We start from the raw sequence: 18,931 nt of genomic DNA on the forward strand, positions 1-18,931 counted from the left end.
GGAGTATGTATGTAGCCGACTAGAAAGCAGAGACAATGGGGTATGAGAGGGCTGGGTCTTGTCCAATGCAGAGTCAGCATTCCTTCAGCGCCTCACACAGAGAGAGCACATGGTGGAGAGCTCGGCCACATGCACTGCAAATTTAAATGATGGTGTAAGAATAGCAGGGTTTTTTGATTGCATATTGAATGGAGAATGTGACTGTTCCTGCAGGCCACCTCGCTGTGGCAGAAAGTATAATATTGCTGCAGGTGTGTGTGTGTGTGTGTGTGTGTGTGTGTGTGTGTGTGTGTGTGTGTGTGCATTAGAAGTCACCTTGCAGCAGTCATGCGTGTGCACACACACACACACACACACACACACACACACACACACACACACACACACATGCACGCACACATATATAAGCATTAATAGAAACTGCACACTGATGTTATTCTATTGTTATTGTATTACTGTGTGTGGAAGAGGAGGGATATATGATTATTTTGACTTTGTTGGGGACATGGAGATGGTTGCTATAAAAAGGGGCAAAAGTAAATGAAAATACCCTGTGTGTGTGTATTGTAGTAACCAGGCTGTAAAGATGTTGGAGTGCAGGGAGAAACCAACTCCTGACATGTTTGGGGAACTGCTGAGAAACGCCAGCACGGTGGGAGACCTGCGCAACTGTCCTGTGAGCGCACACACACACACACACACACACACACACACACACACACACACAGCATCTCAAACCGCTAATTACATCTAATGAGCTCTGAAGGTAATTGGATCTGTGTGTGTGTGTGTGTGTGTGTGTGTGTGTGTGTGTGTGTGTACAGTGTTTTATTTGTATTTGGCTGTGTTCAGTAATCACACAGTCATCTCCATAATTATTGGGATCCTTGGTAAAGATGTCTTGGAGATTAATGTGCTTAATTTCCCACTGAAATTATGAGGGAATTGAACCCCCCTGTTTGCTTCATGGCCTCAGAGGCCAGGGTCTCACTCTCACTTTATCTCTCTCTATTTTTGATGGTGAGTAGATTTCTCAAAGCAGATTGCATGTTGGAATTCTAACTGGAAAACGGTGGTATCATTAGGTATCGTTTTTATATACACATATAAATATGGAATTCTGTGGTCAACAAAGTGTTTACAAAACAAAATGTTTTTTCATATTTTAGATTCTTCAAAGTTGCCAGCATTTACCTTGGTGATGCTTTACACACTAATTAGCATTATCTTAACCAGCTTCATGAGATAGTCACCTGGAACGCTTTTCAGTTAATAGGTGTGCCTCATCAAAAGTTAATTAGTGCAATTTCTTGCCTCCTTAATGTGTTTGAGATCAAACAGTAAATAATAAAAATACAGTAAATAGCCCTATTCCACAATTGTAGTAATCTACATAATGTCAAGAACTACTCAACTAAGTAAAGAGAAACGACATCCATTATTACTTTAAGGCATGAAGTGACTTTTAATTAATAAAGAAAAACCAATGAATTAGAAGGTGTGTCCAAACTTTTGACTGGTACTGTATATAAAGGTTTCTAGGTGTTGTGGTCCTTTTTTTTTTTTCTTTCTTTCTTTCTCCTCCAAACCTTTTTACATGTGTGTCAGGGCATGCATGCATGCGCTTTTATTTATATATATATATATATATATATATATATATATATATATATATATATATATATGAGTGATTCCACGCTTATGGGTACTGAAATGGGGACATGAACTTATTTTTAAAAATTCACCTAAAACCATTTCTTTTTTTACCATCAGGTCACAAAACATGTAATCTTTAATGAATGATATGTTAAAAGATAACTTTAATTTTCTGAGATGTAATAAAAACATATTTATATGCCAAAGTCAGAACGTAACAGAAGTGTTGTGGACATATATATTCTCAATTTTAACAATGTAGAATTACTTTTTGAAACATAGGAAGGTGATGTTTTAGCAAATATAATTAATAAACATGTGTAGTAGAATAAACAAACACATTCTTTCAATAAGATTAACATGGTATATAGCTAGATTGTAATTAATTTGTAACAGACGCGAGATGGACAATCGTAACAGAAGTAATGTAACAGACATCATTTTGGAACTCATAGGCTTGACTTTGGCATATAAATATGTTTTTATTACATCTCAGAAAATTAAAGTTATCTTTTAACATATTCATTAAAGATTACATGTTTTGTGACCTGATGGTAAAAAAAGAAATGGTTTTAGGTGAATAAGTTCATGTCTCCATTTCAGTACCCATAAGCGTGGAATCACTCATATATATATATATATATATATATATATATATATATATATATATATGGCCCTAAATTCTCCATTTTTTCCTGCTTCACCATGACCAAATTCAAGATACTACGTCATGCATCACGTGGTGGGCTTTCCCTGTTCACGCAAGGCATTGTGGGATACAAATTTGAAACAGGAGAGAAAGATGGAGGACGCGAGTGTGCAAATGAAATGTGAAAGACCAACTACAGTAACAGAAAGCAAGAAGAAAAGACGTTATGTTGTGAAGGAAAGGAAACTCAGGACCAAACTAATAAATATCGGTGGTCAGCGAGCACCTCGGTGTGATCAGCTGTTTATTTAGCGACAGAATGATGGAACTGTCAGTGCACGGTCAAAGGTAAACCTGCCCATGTGCACACAGACTTCCTTCGTGCAAGGCGTTGTGGGATACAAATTTTGAAATTTTTTGAAACCTTTTTTTTAATGAGATATTACAGAAATAAATATGCATCACGATGACTAAATTTCAAAGGGAACTAAATTTCACCGATTTATGAAATTGAAAGGCCATCTCGCTTTAAATAAAAATAGAAGCCAGACGCTTTACTTTTGATTACTGAGGTTAAGTTGTAGGCACAGTATTAATTCACTGTATTAATAATTGTCAGTGGAAGGTCCTCACAAATACATTAAAATGTGTGTGTGTGTGTGTGTGTGTTTTTTTTTTTTAACTGTGAAATATGAGTTCTTGCTCATTTATGCAGATTTGGCACAAACATCTTTGCAGTCTGTGGGTGGGTGGGGCTGTTCCTGGTTGTGAGAAATTCTTGCCGTCATGCTCTAACACATTGGCACAACCTATAAAACACACACACACACACTCTTTCTCTCTCTCTCTCACCCCTACCTTGGTGGATTCCGCAATTTCCATAATTCCATTTTCACATCTGTTTTTAAATGATTCAGGGTTTTATATTTTCCTCTTTATAACAAAAACATGATCAATGCCTCGACCAAATTTGAAGTAAAATATTGTTAATTGGATTTGTGGTTTATTTGATGCATTTGTAATATACCGGTTTATTCATTTGTTTGTTTATCCTTTGACAAACATGGAGTCTGATGTTTCATACTTTTTAGTTCTACATTGCTCAAAAGCTAACATAACTAACAAGTGCTGGGTTCATGTCTCGGTTGACTGAATACATTTTGACTGAATACATTTTGGTTCCAGTGGTATATTCAGTAAGCTCTTAATCTCAACCGTCACTGTTGCCATTTTGCAAAGTAACATTCTTTTCCTCACAGGGTAACTGTGGAGAGAAGCTGCGTATTCGTCGTGTGCTCATGAACTCTCCTGAGATCATCACCATCGGCCTGGTGTGGGACTCGGAAAACTCGGACCTTGCCGAGGACGTCATCCACAGTCTGGGCACCATCCTGCGTCTCGGAGACGTAAGAGACACTGCACAAGTTTGGATATTCTGATTAGCTCACGATTGTGTATTGCCCATATGTAAATTATGCCCCTAGCATAGATTCTGTCTTCATGAACAACATGGAAATAAAAGACTGATAAAAACATTACTTTCTGCACCCAGACCTCTATCTGGTTTAAGACCTTGGCTGGTTAGCACCCAAGTGGACTTTTCCAAGTCTCCTTGATCTAATGTTAGTCTCAGATCTGGGTCAGACAGTGTGGTTCAGAAAGAATGGACATTTATGACTGATAAATAGGGATTCGTCTTTTTATTTTCATTACGATACTGATAACAGAATTCTGAGTATTAGCTGACTGAGCAGTTCTTGCGTGAAACGTGGCCTGCATGATGGTTAGAGGTGGACAAAGTACCCAACTGCATTACTTAAGTCAAAGTACAGATCCCACTGGTCACATGTTACTCCGATACAAGTGAAAATTGTCCAGTCAAATTTTTACTGAAGTTAAAGCACTGAAGTACTTGCTTTTAAAAATACTTCAGTATTAAAAGTACATTTTATGTCAACGCATTGTTGTATTATTGACACAATGCTTACAAAACCTAACGCCCTTACCAAAGACAGAAATGTGAATTCACAAAATGAACGCATGCTGTGCCATCATGGTGGTTTAACATTAAGCTAGCTAGTCAGTGAAGCTCCACCTGACATGCTAGCAAACTCTTTTCAAACTTGAAATCATATTGGGTAGCTAATGCTACTAGAAAAGAAAGATTTCTACATTGTTTATTTGGCAAGATTATGCTAAAACATATTTCTGAAAGGACTTCAGAGAAGTTAACGTTAATCACGTTAGTGTAACTCTGTTTTTACATGCTAACTAAAGGCCAATTTATGCTGACAACCCAGTCCTTGCAGATAGCATCGCAGACAGTGTCTGTCTGCGTAGCCCCCCCACCTTCGCAGACGCTCTGCGCGCACCTCCCAAAAATTGTGACCACCGCAGAAGCCTCGCAGACAGCGTCGCAGACAAGAGGGCTCTGATTGGTCCACTCTACATCCGCTGTACACGCACTTCCACTTCCCTACTTTCCCGGTTTGTTTTGTTTTCACGACCGGCATTTTTAAAAACACGAGCGAAGATGGAGCAGCACGAAGAGCGGTTGATTGAGGAAGTACGTACATCTATACGACTCCAGTTATAGTCATGATAAAAAAAAAAAAAAGTTCTAGTCATTATAAGTAACCGGAGGATAAACACTCCACTAACCACACCCACCAACTACTCCTAGCGACTTTGCGCCCCCTTGCGTTGTGCCGGTGAATAACATCGCGCACGCCTATTACTCCCCGCTCAACGATAAATTACAACTGTCTGCGAAAAGCTATCTGCGAAAGCCTTGTCGCAAGAGCATGCAGAGGCCTTAACAATGTCCAAGTTAACTAGCTATGTGTAAACGTTAGCCGGGGACAAGGCGATGGCAACTTGGTGGGCAAATCCATCGAAAGTCATTTGACTAACCAGACTGCATAGCTATTGCAACGTTATCGCTAGCTCTAAAAGCACAGACAACTTCATTACAAGCTTTCTCTTGGAATAAAACGTTTACACACCTCAAGATGCTTCCGCAGATTGGATGGCGAGTTTTTGTCGGCCGTGACGTGGTTCATTTTTGGCAAGCAAAGCAAACATTTAAAACGAAACGAATCTAATACTTTCAGAAAACTGAAACATGGGTTCTAGATATGGCCCTGGATGTGTGCATTCCCCAGAAGAACCGCCTCCTTCCATTCAGCCATCAACTGATCGTGTTCAAATAATACTCCTGAGAAATCATTGAACTTGATTTTATAGTCTATGGACGTGACGTGACCCTAGTGATTACTGATAGGCTGTCTCAGTGTCACCTGAGAAAAAAACAATCACGTTTTAGAAAAGACATCCACTTTCAAAGCTGCTTCATAGTAACGAGGCCCTTGATAGAAATGTAGTGGAGTAAAAAGTACGATATTTGTCTTTTTCAAATGTAGTGAAGTTAAAGTCATAAGTTTCCAAAAAAAAATACTTAAGTGAAGTACAGATACTCAAAAAGTGTACTTAAGTGCAGTACTCAAGTAAATGTACTTCGTTATTGTCCACCTCTGTTGATGTGCTTTCAGACCATTTTTGTCCTGTGTTCACATCCAAGATCTGTGTCATGTCAGTCAACATCATCTCGACTTAATAACTTAACTAGATGATGATGAAACATTTTAATCCAGTGGCAATCTTGATACCGTTTTCCATTTGTTCTGGGTTTTGATTCACTTTATTTTTAAGTAGAGATTCAAGCTCCCTGCCACACTGGCATTTAGCAGAACCGCTATGTAACATTTAAAAATGCTTACAAACAGAGCTCACTATTTTCAAGACCTTTAGATGGTGCAGGAGCTCTCTGTGTGTGTGTGTGTGTGTGTGTGTGTGTGTGTGTGTGTGTGTGTGTGTGTGAGAGAGAGAGAGAGAGAGAATAATCCTGTGCTTGCTCTTGTGTCCAAGCTCTTCTCCAGGGTGACGGAGGAGAAGGCCAGGCAGGCAGAGCTCTACCTAGTGGGCATGGTGTGTTACTACGGCAAACACTATTCCACCTTCTTCTTCCAGACCAAGATCCGGAAATGGATGTATTTCGATGATGCGCATGTCAAAGAGGTAACAGTCATTCCTGTATAGAGACTACAGTCAAATTACTTTTTTCCCCATCTGTGTAATAGTGCAAATTGTCTCTGTGGTTGCCTAATGACCGTGCTTTTGTGTATTCTCTATTAATGCTCCTTTATTAATGTGACTCTGCTTACAAGTCACTGCTCATGTGATCTGGTGTTGGTGTGTGAGGGGTTGGCATGTGCTTCTCTCCCTCAGTGGTTTATTGATTTACTGTATAGACCAGTGTGTGTGAGGGAGGTGTGAGGATGTAGCCAATCTCTAGCATGAGCAGAAGCATATTCATTATATTCTCCTATATTGTTCCACACTCCAGTCCAGTCGGTGGTGGTAATGCACCTTTAAGTTGGTTTGCCAACTGCCAAAAACCCTAAAAGAAGAAGAAGAAGAGGACCCCCCCCCCCCCCCCCCCCAAAAAAAAACCAAAACATAAAATATTGAATGAAAGTATTTGATGGTAAGAATGTATTTTTATTTTTCAAGAATCATTATTATAGCATTTTTTTTTACAACTTGCTACTGTCATTGCGCCGGTTTGTTTACATTCTCAGCAGAAACGATTTTGTTGGACATTTTGTAAAAAGTTTTTATTTATCGAATTTGCAAAAAATAAAAATGCTCCATTTCTCAAAATCCAGTGAATGTGGACAGAATTAAAACAGTTATTCCACTCAATCTCATCGTACAAGGATTATAGCTAACTCGGTGCTACGTGCCTCGACTATCAGCTCATGTATGACTTGATTTCATGGAATAACTGTTAAGTGTTCTGCATTGTAGATTCAGACTATTCTTAGTTTCAGTTTGGTGTTGGTTTGAGACTAAAAAAAAAAGAGCAAGCACTTCCTGGATTGATTTTTATAATGGGAAACGAAGCTCAAAACTTCTTTTCCCACAGGATACAATCCTGGGATTATACCTCTTGGTGGTTTTGTTTTTTGTTTTTTTTTTTTGTAGAAGGTTAAATATGATGCAACCTTTCTAGACAAGTGTGTGCGTGTGTGTGTGTGTGTGTGTGTGTGTGTGTGTGTACACAGCTGTAAATAATTACTGACAGGACAGATTCAGACAGCGCTAAAATCCCAGAAATACAACAGTAATACTGTAATTACATTAGCCCAGTTCCCACGTAAAACTAGAAAATATAGAAACAATAAATTTGCAAAACAATTTTATAAAAAGTGTTGTTTTAATGATTTTAAGAGGCATTTTTTAAGTGTTTGAAAGAATAAAATAAAAAAACCCTTGTTTTTCTTATCTCTTTGCATTTCCTTTTGTAACGTTTTCAGAGGCATCACTTGATCTTAAACCTCAATATAAAACATAGTCGATCAGAAATACAGTGATGTTCATAGAACGATTAAAAAACAGCAGAAAGAATTTTTTAATCAATCCTAAGTGAAATAACATTATGAACTGATGAAAAATGGGCGTTTTTGCACTCAAGTCACCGTGGATGATTTAGAAATCTTCATGTTAAAAGTAGACGGCCTTTCTATTTCATAAAACCGGTGAAATTTAGTTCCCTCTGAAATTTGGTCATTGTGATATACGGTGCTCAGCGTAAATGAGTACACTGCCTTTGAAAAGTAACATTTTAAACTAGACCGCATTTATGCAGAGAAAATGCAGTGTGCTTGCTGAGCTGTAGCAGAACAGCTATCATGCTAGCATGCTAAAAGCTAGCATGCCAACATGCTAATGCCAACATGCTAACAGTTAGCATACTAACATGCTAACAGTTAGCATGCTAATAGATAACATGCTAATAGATAACATGCTAACAGCTAGCATTCTAATATGCTACTTGTTAAAATTCTAACACTTTAAGGCTAATATGCTGACAGCTATCATGCTAATACTTAACAGGCTAACATGCTAATGGATAGTATGTTAACTTTAAGCATGCTAACACGCTGAGGGTGACATGCTAACAGTTAGCATGCTAGCATGCTAACAGTTAGCATGCTAACATGCTAACAGTTAGCATGCTAACATGCTAATAGATAACATGCTAACAGCTAGCATACTAACATGCTAACAGTTAGCATACTAATAGATAACATGCTAATAGATAACATGCTAACAGTTAGCATACTAACATGCTAACAGTTAGCATACTAACATGCTAACAGTTAGCATGCTAATAGATAACATGCTAATAGATAACATGCTAACAGCTAGCATTCTAACATGCTATTTGTTAAAATTCTAACACTTTAAGGCTAATATGCTGACAGCTATCATGCTAACACCTAACAGGCTAACATGCTAATGGATAGTATGTTAACTTTAAGCATGCTAACACGCTGAGGGTGACATGTTAACAGTTAGCATGCTAACAAGCGCAGGCGAACTCGCTAACAGCAAACATGCGAACTCTGCATGCTACCATGCTAATCCTAACATGTTAACAGCTCTCATGATAACATGCTAATGGTGAACATGCTAACAACTCGCGAGCTAACAGCAGGCATGATATCGTAATGGGTAACATGCTAACAGCTAGCATGGTAACACGTGAATGCTTATATGCTAATTGCTATCATGTGTGCGTGTAAGTATTCCTAATAAAGTGGCCATTGAGTTGAAGTTGATTTGCTGTCAAAGTCTCAAATGAGCAGATCCTTGCCAAATGCATCATCACCTATGGGGGAAGGGAGGAATGACTCAGTCAAGCTTCCATTGATTAGCGGCAAAATGGAGAAAAAATGGACGGATGAAAAGCAAGACAAGAACGAGTGCGGGTCAGATGGTGTGTGTGATGGGTGATTTGGCCTGAGGTGCCGTATGAAGTTTGGTGGATGTGTGGTGAAGTGCTACTGAGCAAAACTCCATTCATTTGAATGGGGCCAAAAATCAATGGAAGCCTATGGAGGTAAAAAGAGATGCGTGAAAACCAAGGAAAAGACGAGTGCAGGTCTCAGATGAGGGGATGGATCTGTGCGGGGACTTGGCGTAAGGCATGAAGTGAAGTTTCTTGAAGTTTGGTCACTTGGTTAAAAAAATTGATGGAGAGTGAAAGTTTTTCTCCTGAAACACCATTCATTTTCAATGGGGCCAAAAATCAATGCAAGCCTATGGAGAAAAAAGGGATGAGCAAAAAGAAAGGAAAAATATGAGTGCGGGTCAGAACTGATTAAATGTATGTGTCGGGGGAGTTGGCCTGAAGTATCACATGAGGTTTGGTGCATCTGCGATGGAGCGTGTCCGAGTAGGACGATTCAATTCATGAGCCCTATTAATTCTCTTTGGGGGAAAAAAAAAAAACGACAAGAACAAGAGAATGGGCGCGTTGATCCAAAAGCTGTATAAAAGCACACTACACCACTTCGGGCCAGACGTCTCAGAGTTGGAACGGTGTCTCTATCTCGAATGCCCTAGGAGTGGATCCAAAAAACGTGTCAGAATAAGGCAGAGTAAGTAAACTTAAGAAGAACAATAGTGTGCTTGCCTTTGCCGAAGGCTGCTGTGTGCTTGAGCAAGCACACTAATAATATAAACTTGGATTACACATTTTTCAGTTTTACTCAAATTAGGGTGGTGCAAAAATGAGTACACCCCACAACAAAAACTACTACATCTAGTACTTTGTATGGCCTCCATGATTTTTAATGACGGCACCAAGTCTTCTAGGCATGGAATGAACAAGTTGGCGGCATTTTGCAACATCAATCTTTTTCCATTCTTCAACAATGACCGCTTTTAGTGACCGGATGCTGGATGGAGAGTGATGCTCAACTTGTCTCTTCAGAATTCCCCATAGGTGTTCGATTGGGTTCAGATCAGGAGACATACTTGGCCACTGAATCACTTTCACCCTGTTCTTCAGAAATCCAACAGTGGCCTTAGATGTGTGTTTAGGATCATTGTCATGTTGGGAAAGTGCACGACGACCAAGGGCACGGAGTGATGGTAGCATCTTTTCTTTCAGTATAGAGCAATACGTCTGTGAATTCGTGATGCCATCAATGAAATGCAGCTCCCCGACACCAGCAGCACTCATGCAGCCCCACATAAGGACACTGCCACCACCATGTTTCACTGTAGGCACCATGCATTTTTCTTTGTATTCCTCACCTTTGCGACGCCATACAGTTTTGAAGCCATCAGTTCCAAAAACATTGATCTTGGTCTCATCACTCCAGAGTATAGAGTCCCAGTAGTCTTCATCTTTGTCAGCATTAAGTTAAAAGTTAAAGTCCTTCCCGCGCCAATACCTGGTATTCCTAGGCAGTCTCCCACTCAAGTACTAACCAGGCCCAACTCTGATAGTGGCGCATCAGGCGGCGCCGATCTCCGTTTCCGTAGCCCTCGGCCTCTCGCCTATTACATAGCTAGGGTTACAGTGGGGGGCTAGTCCTCTGGTAACCACGAGAGTTCAACTCCCCATGCACATCTGTATTGCAGCGTGCCTTGCCAGATGGTAGTAGGTACCATTTTTATGATGGTCTTTGTTATGACCTGACCGTGAATAGAACTCACGATCTCCTGATCGAGAGGCGGACACGCTACCACTAGGCGGTCTTTGTCAGCATGGGCCCTGGCAAACTCTAGGTGGGCTTTTTTTGTGCCTGGGCTTTAGGAGAGGCTTCTTTCGTGGACTGCATCCACGCATGCCATTCCTCTGCAGTGTACGCCGTATTGTGTCACGGGAAATGGTCACCCCAGTTTGGCTTTCTACTTCTTTAGATAACTGCAGTGAACTTGCATGCCGATTTTCTTCAACCCTTCTCATCAGACAACGCTCCTGTCGAGGTGTTAACTTCCGTGGACGACCTGGACGTCTCTGTGAGATGGTTGCAGTTCCATCTTTCTTAAATTTTTGTACCACTTTTGCTACAGTATTTTGACTGATAAGTAAAGCTTTGCTGATCTTGTAGCCTTCACCTTTATGGTGTAAAGAAATTATTTTCTTTGGGGAATTCTGAAGAGACAAGTTGAGCATCACTCTCCATCCAGCATCCGGTCACTAAAAGAGGTCGTTGTTGAAGAATGGAAAAAAATTGATGTTGCAAAATGCCGCCAACTTGTTCATTCCATGCCTAGAAGACTTGGTGCCGTCATTAAAAATCATGGAGGCCGTACAAAGTACTAGATGTAGTAGTTTTTGTTGTGGGGTGTACTCATTTTTGCAGCACCCTAATTTGAGTAAAACTGAAAAATGTGTAATCTAAGTTATATTATTAACCTTACTTTCACATTATAAGTTAAACTTTGTCTTTTCAACATTTTGAAAATTGTGTTCATTGAGATATTGTTTAAAATGTTACTTTTCAAAGGGGGTGTACTCATTTACGCTGAGCACTGTATGTTTATTTCTCTAGTATCTTTAAAAAAAAACCAGGCCATTCTGTGGCTGGGAAGTTATTTAATTTGAGGGGATTCTGTAGGAAATAACGTGCATGAAGTCGCTTGTTTCGCGCAGTCAAGCAGACAGAGGAAGTCCGTGTGCGCATGCGCAGGTTTACCTTTGACCGTGCACTGACAGTTATATCATTCTGTCGCTAAATGAACAGCTGATGACACCGAGGCGCTCACTGACCGCTGATATTTATTAGTTTGTTCCTGCGGTTCCTTTCCTTCACAACATAACGTCTTTTCTTCTCACTTTCCGTTACTGTAGTCGGTCTTTCACGTTTCATTCGCGCACTCGCGTCCTCCATTTTTCTCTCCTGTTTCAAATTTGTATCCCACAGTGCCTTGTGTGAACGGGGAAAGCCCACCACGTGATGCATGACGTAGTATCTTGAATTGGGTCATGGTGAAGCAGGAAAAAACAGCGGAGAATTTAGGGTCACGTGGCCCTAAATTCATTAATTGTTCTATTTTTTAAAAAGTCGAATAAAATTGGAAGTCTGTGATTTGAATTCAGTAGCTTTCGGTCCTCTAAATAAAAATAATTGGGTGTTGGGAGAATTCTTTTTATGACCTACAGTTGAAAAATCTGAAAGGCAGTATAGCTTTAAGATTGCTCTGTACTATTTGAACATTGAATGTTCCAGGTTTTTTTTTTTTTTAACCTTTATTTAACCAGGAAAGACTCATTGAGATGAAAAATCTCTTTTACAAGAGCGTTCTTGCCAAGACGGGCAGCAGCACAGTTAACAAAACGTAAAGCCAATACATGCATCCATATACACAACATTTAAATAATTTACAGAAGAAGTTACACAATGAAGACAGAATTTAAAAGTAATCAACAGAAGTTAATTATAAATAGTATACCAAAAAGTCAGGCAAAACATCTACAGCCGGATGTTTCTGTCTGCAAATCATTTAAAATCACTTTAAATGCGTGTATTGAGATCAATTCCTTAAGTTTCAGGTCAATTTGTAATTGATTCCAAGCAGAGGGCACAAAAAAAAACTTAAATGCATTTTGTTTTAAATATCTCAAAATATTTTTCTGTATAATTTTGTGCTCTAAAATGTGGATTCTGAGAATAAAAGGTACAAAATGGACCAGAGGAATTGCTCGATCCAGCATACCACGGGCAGATTACTCAGCTGTACAGTTACAGGGCAGTGTGCTCCATTGGCTTCATGCTGTGTGGTTTGGAGAAACTTGAATCACCCCATTATCCCTGGGTTTATTTTGTTATTCTATAGCCTGTTATTCTGCAGAACCACAAAAGCAAGGGTGTAATTCTGACCTGACAGATGGCCATTGGCACATAGTACTCAGTCAAGATGTTTTCCTACGGCGAAGTATTTACATGATTGAACAGCCGTCACTCCTCTTTAATCCTGACTGTAATTGCTGGGCACCTCAATGTTATTTTGGGACTCATGACCACTTTTAATGAGATCAACATGATCGAGCCAGTCAGGGTTAGTGGAAAAGTGGCTGGCTATAATGACTCCTTTTACTAAAGTGGATTTTCTGGCAGCATGGTTACTTTTTGAATGGCTTGTGGATCATCCCTGTGTTGGATTCATTCATTCATTCATACTGTAGGACTTGTGCTGTGAGAGTGAGGGAGCACAGACACACAACCCAGATTTCAGTGCAAAAACGTATATGATTTTGATGGAAAACCAAGGAATGGGGACGTGCTGTAGAAGTGAGAGGTGAGGTGAGTGCAGGCGGTGGGGAGCCCAACTGGCCTAGGGTGACGTTGCCGGCAGGGGCTGGCTGTGCCATTTCCTGGTAGCGATCCAGTGATGACATCCGTGGAGCCCGTCGTCCTCGTCTTCCATGACTGCGAAGTGGCCTGAGCACCGAGAGAGCGAGTGAGGACGCGAGTTCTCAGTCCGGAGCACTTTGACTAACCTGTGCTTGGTGCGGCGCCTTTTTATACTCCCCTGGCTGCTTGGTGAGGGTGAATCAAGGTGCCGATTATGCCGCTCCAGCCATGCATGATCACCTGGCTCTGCCCCTTAGCCACGCTGTCACGGGCTGTCCAAAACAATGGCGCTAAAATACCACTGTTTCTTCAGCACTGTGGGAGCGGCTGTGCAAGGAGCGATGCACTGCTTTAGCAGCAGATTTCCCTGGCTGCCATCACAATGCATTCATTTATCTTCAGTAACCACTTTATCCTCATCATGGTCATGAAAGGTCTGGAGCCTTTCCCAGGAATAAAACCGTTCAATTCAATTGTATTTGTGTAGTGCTTTTAACATTGGGCGTTGTCACAAAGCACCTTTAAAGACATCTGTAAATTCCAGATATAAATTTATCCCTAAAGCCTAGGTCACAACCGGATGTACGATTTTTTGGCCGTGCGATTTTTGGCGTTTCCCAAATCACTGCGTTTTTTTGTTCGTGGAGAAAGACGCACGTTGGCCGTAAGTTTGTCTTGCAACCTGAAAAAAACGTAAGCACCCGTAGAGTTTGTTTGACATGACAAAGAACCTCTGCGGCCAGTCTACAGCTCGAAAATCAGCACGTCACACGCGCGCCCTCTGTGCGTTTCTTGCGTTTTTTGCACGTAGACCGGCCGTAGGAGCACATACGGCCGGTTGTGACCTAGGCTTAATGAGCAAGCCTGAGGTGAGGGTCAAGTCAAGTCAAAGTCCCTCCCGCACCAGGATCTGGTCTTCCCAAGCAGTCTCCTGTCCCAGTGTTAACCAGCGCTTGAGGCACATGGATGCAGTGCCAATCTCCGTTTCTATAGCCCTCGGCCTCTCGCCTATTCCATAGCTAAGGTTACAGTGGGGGGGGGCTAGTCCTCTGGTAACTGCAAGAGTTTGACTCTCTACTTGCATCAGTATTGCAGTTGGTGCCATTTTTATGATGATCTTTGGTATGACCCGACTGCAAGTAGAGCTTGTGATCTCCTGGTCGTGGACCAGAGGCGGACACGCTAACCACTAGGCCAGCTCGCAGTTGAGGCGAGGATGGCAAGGAAAAACTCCCAGAGACAACATGAAAAATCCTTGAGAAGAACCAGACTTAAAAGGGTTCTTGAGAAGAACCATCCTCATCTGGGTGACACCAGATAGTGCGATTTTATAAATAATTTCCCTTCTATAACTGGATGCTGTATGGTCAAAAAGTGCAATTGTGTAACCAGGAACTGATCAGGGGTGGGTTTCCTCCTAGAAAGAGCGTTCATTGTGCTGCTCGCTCAACCATTTAATGATTATCTTTGTGCTACGATGCTTTTGGGAAGCTCAGGCCAGAACTGTCAGCATTTTAGGCCTAACCCTAACTCTCGACCACACCAAGCTCTCTGTACATTAGTAATATGTACATATTAATAAGGACAGATAGGGAAAAAAAGAAAAACTGTCAGATGCTGTTCTAAGCAGGGATGAAGTGTTCAGGGTAAAGAGAGGAGCATCTGCTTGTATTCATCGCATCACTTAAGTCTAGTGTCCACCTGCCTGCCACAAACTGCACTAAAATATCTAAAAAAGAGAGATATTTCTTTCTTATTCAGTCATTCATAGGTTCACCACAGAGTTAAAGGTAATAGTAAGAATCGAATCATAAAGAACCACTGATTTTATTTTCTAAGGGCTTCAGCTCTGCAATAATATTCTGGATTCAGGACAGTTGCACATAAAGTAGGGGTTTTTTTTTTGTTTGTTTTTGCCTCGTCAGCCCAGTGCATGGGCACAGGGGCAGCATGTGAGTTGCAACTGGTCTTGTACAAAAAGTGCACTCAAAACAAGGATATCCCTCTATTGTTTATCCTCTCCAGCTGGACAGCAGTGGGGTGTGGCCTGCACAGGGACACACTGCCACCACACATCATACACTCTGCCATACAGTCTCTCTCTCTCTCTCTCTCTCTCTCTCTCTCTCTCTCTCGCCACACACACACACACACACACACACACACACACACACATTTTTGTCTCTTTTTCCTGGGCTGTTTTTGCATCCTGTCTCCGTGTGATTATGGAAGGAGTACAGAAGAAATCAGTTTAGGAAATCCGCGTCAGGGTAAGGTCTTGTTTAAAAACTGATTTCTTGTCCTGCTTCTAAAATAAACCTCGAAACTCCGTAAAGAGCTTGTCGTCTTTGAGATATTCCTGCACGTACTAAAAGCGGTGCTTTTATTGCATTCAGAAATGCCAAAGTTTGAGCGAGAGTGAGAGTCAGACACCTTTCTGCCCCACACTGACTGTTCCTCTGAATCTCTCTCACAGATTGGGCCAAAATGGAGGGATGTGGTGTCTCGTTGTATAAAGGGTCATTACCAGCCACTTCTGCTGCTCTACGCTGACCCCCGCGGCACACCCGTGTCTGTGCAGGACCTGACGTCTCGCTTGGACCTTCACCACTACACCAAAACCTACTACGATAGCGAGGACTCTGGTAGATCACCTGCTGACTGACTGCAGTTTTATCTAAAAAAAAATGCGCATATATATATATATATATATATATATATATATATATATATATATATATATATATATATATATATATATATATATTTTTTTTTTTTTTTATATTGTGTGTGTGTGTGTGTGTGTGTGTGTATACACATACATACATAGACACACACATAATAAATATATATATATATATATATATATATAGTGCCTTGCAAAAGTATTCATCCCCCTTGGTGTTTATCCTGTTTTGTTGCATTACAAGCTGGAATTAAAATGGATTTTTGGAGGGTTAGCACCATTTACACAACATGTCTACAGCTTTAAAGGTGTACATTGTTTTTTATTGTGACACAAACAATAAGATGAAAAAACAGAAATCTGGAGTGTGCATAGGTATTCACCCCCCAAAGTCAATACTTTGTAGAGCCACCTTTTGCTGCAATTACAGCTGCAAGTCTCTTGGGGTATGTCTCTATTAGCTTAGCACATCTAGCCACTGGGATTTTTGCCCATTCCTCAAGGAAAAACTGTTCCAACTCCTTCAAGTTAGATGGGTTGCATTGGTATACAGCAATCTTCAAGTTATGCCACATATTCTCTATTGGATTGAGGTCTGGGCTTTGATTAGGCCATTCCAAGATATTTAAATGTTTCCCTTTCAACCACTCCAGTGTAGCTTTAGCAGTATGTTTAGGGTCATTGTCCTGCTAGACCGTGAACCTTCGTCCCAGTCTCAAACCTCTGGCCGACTCAAACAGGTTTTCCTCCAGAATTGCCCTGTATTTAGTGCCATCCATCTTTCCTTCAGTCCTGACCAGCTTTCCTGTCCCTGCAGATGAAAAACATTCCCATAGCATGATGCTGCCACCACCATGCTTCACTGTAGGAATGGTGTTCTCAGGGTGTTGGGTTTGAGCCACACATGGCATTTCCCATGATGGCCAAAAAGTTCAATTTTTGTTTCATTTGACCAGAGAGTCATCTTCCATGTGTTTGGGGAATCTGCCACATGCTGTTAGGCAAACTCCAAATGTGATTTTTTTTTTTTTAAGCACTGACTTTTTTTTTTTTTTTTTTTTGGCCACTCTTCCATAAAGCCCTGTTCTGTGGGGTGTACAGCTTAAAGTGGTCCTATGGACAGATCCTCCCATCTTCGCTGTGGATCTTTGCAGCTCCTTCAGTGTTATCTTTGATGTCTTTGTTGTATCCCTGATTAATGCCCTCCTTGCCTGGTCTGTGAGTTTTGGTGGGCGGCCTTCTCTTTTCAGGTTTGTCGTGGTGCCATATTCTTTCTATTTTGCTTTAATGGATTTAATGGCGCTCCCTGGGATATTCAAAGTTTGGGATAGTTTTAATAACCCAACCCTGATCTATACTTCTCCATAACTTTGTCTCTGACCTGTTTGGAGGCTCCTTGGTTCTCATGTTGCTTGCTTAATAGTGTTGCAGAGTCAGGGTCCTTCCAGAATAGGTTGATTTATACAGACATCTGACAGATCATGTGACACTTTAATTGCACACAGGTGGATCTTAATCAACTAATTATGTGATTTATGAAGTGAATTGATTGGACCAGCTCTTATTTAGGGGTTTCATATGAAAGGGGGGCATGGTGGTGTAGTGGTTACCTCTGTCGCCTCACAGCAAGAAGGTCCGGGTTCGAGCCCCGTGGCCGGCGAGGGCCTTTCTGTGCGGAGTTTGCATGTTCTCCCCGTGTCCGCGTGGGTTTCCTCCGGGTGCTCCGGTTTCCCCCACAGTCCAAAGACATGCAGGTTAGGTTAACTGGTGACTCTAAATTGACCGTAGGTGTGAATGTGAGTGTGAATGGTTGTCTATGTGTCAGCCCTGTGATGACCTGGCGACTTGTCCAGGGTGTACCCCGCCTTTCGCCCATAGTCAGCTGGGATAGGCTCCAGCTTGCCTGCGACCCTGTAGAACAGGATAAAGCGGCTAGAGATAATGAGATGGGATGAGATACGAAAGGGGGTTAATACCTATGTACACTCCAGATTTCTGTTTTTTCATCTTAAGGCCCGGTCACACAGCGCTTTACGGCTTTATCACGGCCAAAACCCGTCAAAAAGTGCTCTCCCGTGAAGCAGACGATATTGTTCGTGTTGATGTCGAAGTTAAGACGTGTTACAGTCGATATACAGACGTGACAGGACGCAGGGGAAAATCGGAACGGCGTCGGACGCGGCAAAAAGTTTTGGACTGTTCAAAACTTTAGACCGCGGACAACCACGGCCGGCACACGTGGTAAAGACGTGCAACACAGGTGAAAAACACGTGATAATCAGTGTCCCGGCCGTTATTAAAACTTGGGGAGACGTGGTAAGACGCGAAAGTTTGGCGGTCTATCACGGGCAGAGCACGGTCATCGGACGGGTGTTACGCGTTGGTATCACGGGATATAGCGTGTGTTTAGCGGCTTATCACTGAGAAATGGATTTTTCCGCGTACATAGCACTGTCTAAGCCCGTTAAACGACGTCTCAAACAAGTTCTAAATTCGATTGATCACTGTCTAATCACTTCTGCATCACTTCTGATTTGCGGCATGTAAATACCGTAATTTTCTGAGACCTCGGCACTTGCAGTCTAGATGTCAAGGGGTGAACATGAACCCTCAACGCTGTGATGTCCTCATCTTAATGCTCCAGCACCAACAGAACCAACTGATACAGGCTCAACATATCCTACCGCTTTTATATGCGCAGCAAGCCGCTCTTCCAACGAC

The 18,931-nt window shown here is 41.4% G+C and overlaps 1 protein-coding gene across 5 annotated transcripts in view; it reads left to right on the forward strand.

Annotated features, from left to right (window-relative positions):
- usp54a (ubiquitin specific peptidase 54a) overlaps positions 1 to 18,931 on the forward strand; it is a 176,001-nt gene that overhangs the window by 115,590 nt on the left and 41,480 nt on the right. For all 5 annotated transcript variants that reach the window (XM_060926288.1, XM_060926287.1, XM_060926290.1 and 2 more), the window contains exons 7-10: positions 571 to 676; positions 3,565 to 3,711; positions 6,233 to 6,382; positions 16,001 to 16,169. In XM_060926288.1, coding sequence (XP_060782271.1) covers positions 571 to 676; positions 3,565 to 3,711; positions 6,233 to 6,382; positions 16,001 to 16,169 — 572 coding nt within the window. The remainder of the gene's footprint in view (positions 1 to 570; positions 677 to 3,564; positions 3,712 to 6,232; positions 6,383 to 16,000; positions 16,170 to 18,931) is intronic.

This window comes from Neoarius graeffei, chromosome 7 (genome assembly GCF_027579695.1).
Source record: "Neoarius graeffei isolate fNeoGra1 chromosome 7, fNeoGra1.pri, whole genome shotgun sequence".
In the NCBI taxonomy this organism is placed as follows: domain Eukaryota; kingdom Metazoa; phylum Chordata; class Actinopteri; order Siluriformes; family Ariidae; genus Neoarius; species Neoarius graeffei.